Source organism: Haplochromis burtoni, unplaced genomic scaffold (assembly GCF_018398535.1).
Source record: "Haplochromis burtoni strain Fernald_Lab_line unplaced genomic scaffold, NCSU_Asbu1 Contig_15, whole genome shotgun sequence".
Taxonomy (NCBI): domain Eukaryota; kingdom Metazoa; phylum Chordata; class Actinopteri; order Cichliformes; family Cichlidae; genus Haplochromis; species Haplochromis burtoni.
The window spans coordinates 938010-946498 of NW_024582376.1; the positions used below are offsets into that span (position 1 = coordinate 938010).

The 8489-nt window shown below is 40.1% G+C and overlaps 1 protein-coding gene across 4 annotated transcripts in view; it reads left to right on the forward strand.

Moving 5' to 3' along the window:
* Positions 1–272: 272 nt before the first annotated feature.
* Positions 273–8489, forward strand: part of rsrc1 (arginine/serine-rich coiled-coil 1) — a 121207-nt gene continuing 112990 nt past the window's right edge. Inside the window, exons 1-3 of one of the 4 annotated variants that reach the window (XM_005915812.3) lie at positions 273–410; positions 2550–2744; positions 6381–6503. In XM_005915812.3, the coding sequence (XP_005915874.1) occupies positions 2566–2744; positions 6381–6503 (302 nt within the window). In that variant the 5' untranslated portion in view covers positions 273–410; positions 2550–2565. Of the gene's footprint in view, positions 411–1993; positions 2095–2133; positions 2457–2549; positions 2745–6380; positions 6504–8489 lie in introns of those variants that run through there. The other 3 variants (XM_005915814.2, XM_005915811.1, XM_005915813.3) reach the window with 3 other exon arrangements.

Below are 8489 nucleotides of genomic sequence, written 5' to 3' on the forward strand. Positions count from 1 at the left end.
ACTGATACTGGAGCGAGAGAGAGAGAGAGAGAGAAGCGGAGTAAAAACATTAAGCAGCACCACCGCTATTGGCCATTAATCCGAGATTGACAAGAAGGACTAATTAATTTAATTAAGCGCTCATTCGCTGCTATTGTCCTGAGTTAGTTTTTTAAACACCCGGGAGATGGTCACGGATCTCTCTCTCTCGCTCTCTCTCCCGTCTCTCTCGCTCTCTCTCTCTCTTTCTGCAGGGGTGTGGCTTAAAAAAAATCAGAAAATGACAAGAGAGAGGGAAGCACATGGATGAGGAGTCCTTCCTCGCTATATCTCTGTGATCTGCGGAGGGGAAAAAATAATAACAAAAAAGACGCAACGCTGACACGGAGAGAGAAAGCGGTGAAAGCTGGGACCAGCTGGGATGCCGAGAGGTGCAGCACCAACTTATACACGGAGCTTCAAATCAAGTTCAAGCGAACACATTTGGCTTTAACCCACAGTTGTACATAGTTCGCTTCAGGCCTGCTCTATTTATTTATTTTATTGCGCTTTTAATTTGAAAGTGGATTTTCACGGTTTAAAAATAATAATAAAATTGGATAAAAATATTGTATGGTAAAGTATTATTATTATTAGTATTATTATCGGATGTATTTTTTGGACAACTTAATCAATATTTTTTTAGACCACCCCGTTTGTGTCTCTGATCACTAATTCTTGTGTTTTGCAACGTCATCATTAGATACGCCACATCGCTTCATATTAATCCTCAGTGGGGTTTTTAAGTCATTAGGATGTTTAAGCAGCTAAACGTTTAATTATAGTGCCTCTTGCGATGCGTTGCCATTGGGCTCACTAATTAACGCTTTCAACTCGTTTTTTCTCCCCCTCCAGCTGAAACGATTATTTGCAAAAAATAAAAAAATAAACAATGGTTCACTTGCGTGTTCAGGTAGGTATATAGCGAGTGCAGCGAAGAGATGGCAATTAAGCCAGAAGAGGAGGGGACGTGTAGCCAGAGAAGAAACTGGATATAGCGGGATTTTTTAAAAAAAGTCGAAATGAATTTGATGTAAAATTAAGCACGTTTATTGATAATCTATAAAAAGCCTCATTTCCACACAAGGCCTCTTTACAGTTCTCCTCATTAAATATTAATGAAGTTTCTGCTTAAACCTTAGGCATTAATTATACTATTATTTCTACTGCATCAGAAAGCGGGAGGATTCCTCCTGTAGCGTTGAGTTGCCTCCTGTGTCTATTTGCACTGAAACTGCCCCATTTAATGCTCTCTTATCTGCCATTCCTGTGCACATTAGCAATGTATCAGTCGATATAATGTTGTCCTTTCTTCTGTTTTTAAATGTCAGGAAGCAGTTATTCACTTAATGTTGTTTGGATCCTCTGCCTGGCCTTGTTTGTGAAAAAGATTAATATCTGAGAAGATGATCTCATGCAAACAATCACTGACACACATCCACTCGTTTATTTGGGCGCATTGTGAGTGAGTATTTTGTCCGATTAAAACGAAATATAAGTAGCTCGTGCTGTTGGCAGACATACACTTGCAATACATTTGTAGTCATCATTTTTCATCGACTGGATGCTATTTTAAAAACTGCACAGAAAATACACCATCGAGAGAAAAAAAATACAAATGAAGCTTAGTCCCTCATTAAAATACTACATTAAATAATCTCCATTTAGAAATGCTCGTTTTTAAAGAGCTTTTACCATCCCCCAAATCGTCATAATAGTCATGCTATTATGGAAATGTAATTGTCTAACTCTATCTCGTTTAATTAAGGCGATTCAAGCGACTTTGTTTATGTAGTAGTGTTATACAAAAATACTTTAAAACTGTTTAACACAATATCTAACGTTGCAGCAACAACAACAACGACAAACTATGTATGCCGAATTATTAAATAAGTGTTGTTTAGTTAATGAAACATAATAGAGGCAAAATCCGTAAAGCTATGGTAAAAAAAAAGGGGGTCCTTCGATCGATTGCTCTGTGTTTGATTCTAATTCCTTGATCGATGCTTTCCGGTTTGACAAGCAGAGTCTCCCAAACAGTGCATGGCTGTTGTTGAGAGGCAGTGCCATTTAAAGGTGAGAAGCGGGACTCTCCTTTTAATTTTTATAGGGATACACTTATTTTTAATAGAAGACATATTAGTAGATGTGATACGTTTACTATTGCACATCCGGGACCTTTATTTAGAACAAGAACCGCGGTCCCAAGCTGGTTAAGTTAGCACCGTTAGCTTAGTAGCTAGCCTCTGCACAAAAACAAACATTTATTAGCTGCTTGCGGCAACGGTACTTTACCTTTTAGCAGTCGGTGGTGATTTAATAAGTTAAATACTACTGTATGTAGGTGGCTGTGCTTTAATAGTCGTTAAATGAGCTTATGGTACAGTGGTCAGAGTAGTAAAAACGTTGTTTTATACACGTGAGGAGTAAATAAATAGGTCGGTTCCCACTGATATTCCAGCTAACTGTCTCGAAGGGTTGTCTGAGAGATGTCAAAAGGAGCAACCCCACTCTTGTGTATGTTTTGCCAGCTGACTGACCGCCATCATGGGTAGGCGCTCGTCCGACAGTGATGATGACAGCCGAAGCAAGAGAAAGAAGAAACAGCGTCGCCGCTCTTCTTCCTCTTCTTCTTCTTCGTCCTCTTCCTCTGGCAGCAGAGTGAGAAGTAGCCGCAGTCGGAGGTCCAGTCGCCGCCGGAGCCGCTCTCGCTCCAGAGACAGGAGGTTAGGCTTCATCGTGAAATTTTCCTTCTTACATGTGTGCAGAGTGCGGCTCTCTGTTCGGCTGGAGTGTGTTTAACCAACGACTGTTTTGCATTTAAAGCTTCTGAAAGGTTAAAAGCCAGATGCATTCAGAAATTGAGCATTTCATTGGAGGGGCTGAATCTAATTAAAATGTGACACATTTTAAACACAAGTATTTTGGTTTTTACAAAATATATTTATTGCATAACTAAAATCCAGGAGGTCATTCAGGATTCTCAGTTTAGAAGATTTCATCATGTACATTAAAATACACAGCATTTCAAATGCACACAAATGACCATGCGCTTGTAAACTAGTAATAAAACGTGTGCAATCACGCCCTGTATTTTGGCCAATATATTTGAATATAAGGTATAAACCTATACTGTTTTAGAGTTATTGAAAAGGGGAATGCATTCCACAGACTTCACATGAAGGAGCTGCTGGGTGCTTCATTATGACTAACTCTGCAATTGCTGCCTTCAACCCTAGTATATCTTTTACCTGGATTAAAGTTGTACGTATTGTCTATGGGACAACAATTGCACTGATGCTGACGTGTCTCTGAGGGATCACTTTTGGCCACTATCACCAGTTGATATGCTGCTTGGGTTCCACTTGGATTTTAGTGGTATTATGCTTCCCAGCAGTCAATCTTTTCTTGAAAAACTCGATAAAGCAGAGGCTGAAAACACTGATGTATACTTCTTGTATATTTCTTGTGCTCTGTAGTTAAGTTACCACATTCTTCTGTATACATATATTATCTGTATAGCTTGAATAGCTTAAAAAAAACAAAACACAAACATTGTATGCAGATTTTTTTTTCCACTCACACATTTTGACTTATTGTAGTTGGAAAAGAGCAGGTTTTCATAACTGTGACTCTTTTGTATTCAATCATTTCAGTAAAATATGAAAGTATGACAGCCACTGGACATACATGGTACTGGCACCCTGAAACAGGAGCAGCTAAACTAATTATATATATTTTCTCAAATTTGATCGTTTATATCTTTGGTTGTCATCCCATCAAAATGTGTCTGTAATCATGAGAATTTCAGGAATTTGCATTTCAGACAGCCAAGTAGAGGAATGTATTTGCATACCAGCTGATACATGAAAAAATGGTGGACATTATTTTGTTTTGACTTCAAAATGTTCTCTAGTTTTTGTTTTAAAATGGAGAACGTCATGATATCGGATTATATCATATTCAGACTTTTTCCTCAACAGACAAAAGCTTAGGTAATGAAGCTAGATAGAACAACAGATTAAGAGATGTTTGTCTGGCCAGCATGCTAGCTTTCTAAACGTTTCACATTAAATGTTCTGATTTTAAAAGTACAGATGTTTAGCATAGACTTTTTACAACATAGCTCATTTAAGAGTAAACCTATTTTCTAGTAAATGAGTTATGAAGTTCCTAGATTGGAAAATTATGTCTTCGGTAATGATTCCGTGTGGACAGCGAAGGGCCGTCATACTTCTCCCAGTAAATGCCAGAATTAAGACACTTTAAAAGGACCAAGAAATAAAATCTAACAAGAAAATTTTGAATCAATGTGCAGTGGTAATAATTTGTCCAGGAAAGGATGTCAGTAAGAATTTAAACAAGCACTTTTGCGTCTGTAAAAATAGGTTTGGAAGGCAAACAGCTTTGCAGAGAGGTTAGTTTCTTATTCTTCAATAGAAATCTAGGATAGATGTTTGTTTGGGCTTATTTCATATCAACCCTCCTCTTGATAATGTGAAGGCTTAAATATAAAAGGTTATGACATAACATCAGTTTTATCATTTTATTCTGATCTTCGTAAAGTAAAACACTTCAGTGTTTAGCTGTTGCTGAGGAATGAGGAGGTTCAGTAATAATCAACCTTCTTTGCAAGTAGCTACTGACTGGACCTGACCTCCATCCATCCAACCGTCTATCCACAGCTGCCACTGGGTGTATGTGGCTGTTCAGACAAGGCCAGTTGATGGTAATTATTTATGAGGCTTGGTCAAGGTCCATTACTGCTGATGGGAAGTCATTGGCTGCCTGCACAGGGTGGGGTAGGGTGGGCAGTGTAAACCCTGGGACCACAGTCCTTCATCTATTAACTGCTTGTGTGTTTTGAACAATTGACTAAGACCTTCTGTATTTCTGTCTCTGTGTGTGTGTGTTGGATCTACTTGCTTTAAATAGGTTCATGAAAGCGACCACACGTTTTGTAGCACTGTCAACCTGAGTAATGTAAAGTGACCTTACATGAGGTAAAACAGAAGAGGGCTTATGTTCTGGCTGGGTGACATCATAACCACATAATTAACATGTATATGTAAGGAAAGTAATTGTATCCCTGGCCGTGGTTAAGTTACAATACGGGAGTGAGATGGAAAAGTGTGTGTGAATAAACGCAAAATGAAGTCCAAGTTGTGAGGTGTTATTTGCGTTCACGTTAAAGACTTCTGTGTTGGCCATTGCTTCCCTCTTGCATGTGTTCTACCCATTATGTTTTATTACGTGCACATAGGCTTTTGTGAAAATGTGTGAGCTTTCCCCTCCTTCCAAATAATCCCATCTCACTACTGTGTGCTTCTTCTGTGCAGTGTGTGAAGTGGTTGTGCAGGGCTGTGGAAGTTATTTCATAAGGCCCCGCTCTTGGGATCCAGCCTTTAGAATACTAATAGATCTTTGCTGGGTTTCTCTAAGTGGTACAAATCTGGTTTGATAGTTCAGCCTCTGTGTTATTTGTATTGCTTGCCTTTTTCTTCTCTCCTTCTCTATCTAGCAGAGCTCCCACAGGACTGAGAGAGGGATTTTTTGTTGGGGGGGGGCATGTGTATTAAAGATTTGGTTATTTTTGGTTCTGGTGAAACAAAAGAAGATGTTTTAAATAATGAATATTGCACAAAGTGTTTGCAGTATCGGGCGTGGGGCTGTTTCAGCATTTACATTCACTCCCATAAATGACTCCTGCTACATGATATCAATAGGAACTCAGTGTGAGCGGTGTTTGGAAAATAGACGCTGCACACGCTGCTGTAGCCACATTAAAGAGCAGCAGAGAACTAAAGGGCCCCTGTGGAGGAACTGTAAGGCATCCTGCATGGCTCTGCAGCTCTGGGCCTTGGACCAGAGCATTCACTAATGCACACTAGCTGCTTGTGATTCTGATAACAAGCTAAGTTTTCTGGATCGTGTGGGTATGTTTTCTCGTAAACATAACAGCAAAATAAAGTAGTGACACGATATCCACTTTTTTAGAAGAGGGAAGAATTTTAGATGGTGCTTTCTGAGTTTTTGTCCACTGGGAAAATGAACACAGAAAAATGTGCTTGACGTAGTGGAGCATTAGGGTGAAGTGAGGAGAGACTTTTTACGGGAATGGTAAGACTTTGATTTTTGTGGAAAGTAAACTGTGAGAAACTAAACAATACAGCTGAATGACACCCCCCCCCCTCCCCCTATTAACCACCCTAAGCATTCAGGACAAATTTGTGCAGTTTTTTTTTTGAACTCCAGAACAATGATTAGTTGTATAATCATACTCCTGTATGATTGATCTGTTTTTAAAGATTCTATAATAAGATTAAATGTATGTGTGTATTTTTTTTTTTTTCGTGTCCCAGGAGGAGAAGACGTTCCAGCAGCAGTTCGTCTCACAGTTCATCTCGCAGGAGGAGGAGTCGAAGCGCAGAGAGAGACAAAGGGAGGAGCCACCGTTCACACAGGTCACGCAGCCGGGACAGGAGGTAGCACCATCGTGGACATTATTCATTCTGCTCATTCTGCTTAATCCCTCAAACTGCTGTATTATTTCCAGTCACTTGAAGTTTCCTAGCAGGATTTTAAAGTCAGATTGTCTAAGTTTTAGTCACGCTTGGAGAAAAGGAGTGAGAGAGACGGTACCCACATCATTTTAAAAGTTGGTTTGGGGGTGGGGGGGGGAAGCTTGGAAAGGTTAAGGGTGTTTGTATTACAAATCAGTGCAAGGAATGCCATTGCAGATTTTTCTTATTACAGAAAAATACATTTTTTTGAAAGTTTATTGTAGTCTAAACAACACATCATTTCGTATTTATGTCTTATGTCATCAGATGGAAGCACATGGAAACTTATGTTTTAGGTCTGAATTACTGTATTGCGTGTGCATCTAGTTGTGTCTCCGTTTGCTCCGACTATCCATCTTACTGCATGAGTATTAATGAGACTGTGACACGCAGAGACAGCAGGTCACATGCAGCACCACTCCAGTCTGCCTGCCAAACCCTTTTCTGGAAGCACCTCTCCTTTCACTCATTAGCACCATTAAACCGTCATTAGTGGTACATACTTTGTTGAATTATGATTATTAATGTTGTTGCTCCTTTAAAAAAAAAAAAAAGTTATTCACGTGACAAATGTGTACACGGCTGCACCACACTATGCGCACACTCACAGTCCCGTGTCCCTCTCTGAAACATAAAGAGAAAGTCTCTGTGTGGTGGTCCATGTCATTAGCATAGCTAATCTGGTGCTAATGAACCAGTAAACTGTGCTGTTTTCACACACACATCACACACACACACACACACACACACACACACACACACACAAATGCATAAATACATGCACAGACGCACATTTGAAGAAAAGGTTGTCATAATATATGCGCAAGCAAGGCCCTTTGTTTACTTGTGTATGGCTGCGGGGGAGAGCATAGATCATTTTAATCACAAAGGAAAAAGTGTTTTAATATCTTGATTACAGAGGTGTCAGGATGAAGGGATGATGCAACAGGGATGTTCTGACACGTGTGGTTGATTGCGCCATGAAAAGGCACCACACTTCAACTCTCCGATGTAATGCTCACAGGCTTTTGGAATAAGCGAATTTCGGTGTTTGACTGCGCGCTGAGGCCATTTATTGGGAGAATTCAGCCAAACATTTTTCACACATTCTCTCGCTGCTCTCTGCGGTACAGTGGCAGTCACTCACAGCACCACTGGTGATTAAAACATCAGTTGAAAATGGTGTGGTGCGAGATGAAAGGTGGAAGGGATTTGGGAGATTTAGAACTACAGTCGATGACATCGGTGTTTACAAACGCTGCAGTGTGATTAGGAGGGTTGCGTTGTGTAATCGGCTTAGCGGTAAGCGAGGAGCAGGTGGGCTGGGCCGGGCTGGTGTTGGTGGGAGTGCGTGGTGGGGCGTTATGAGGTTGAGGCGGTGTTAGAGGTGGAGATGTGCAAAATGATGGCAATGATGATTAAATTTATGCAGTTAAGTGATGGCAGCTACAATTTGTGTCTGCAGAAGTTGACACGGGCACATGTGCTCCTGTGTTAGCGTTCGAAGAATCCAGTGGCAGTTTTCTTGTGTAATAAATGGGAAAAGAGCAGAAGTGATGAAATGATTGATTGGCAAAAAATAGTAATTTCATTTTTTTGTTTTAAATCTTTTATCAACCACACAATTTAAGAATGAATCTAGAGCATAATATTTAATTTAATTGACAGCGAAGCTAAATGGTAGTTGAGCAGTTGTGGAGAAATTATGTGACTATTCTTCCGTCTGTATTTATCAGAAGTGCTGCATCTGCGCTGTGCATGACTTTGGTGGGACACTGCATATTTTACAGCAGCTGGGGGTTGTGAAATGAAAGCAGGTTGATGTGTGCACAGGTGCCCTGACTGCTATTAGTCAGTGCTGTGTGTGTGTGTGTGTGTGTGTGTGTGTGTGTGTGTGTGTGTGTGTGT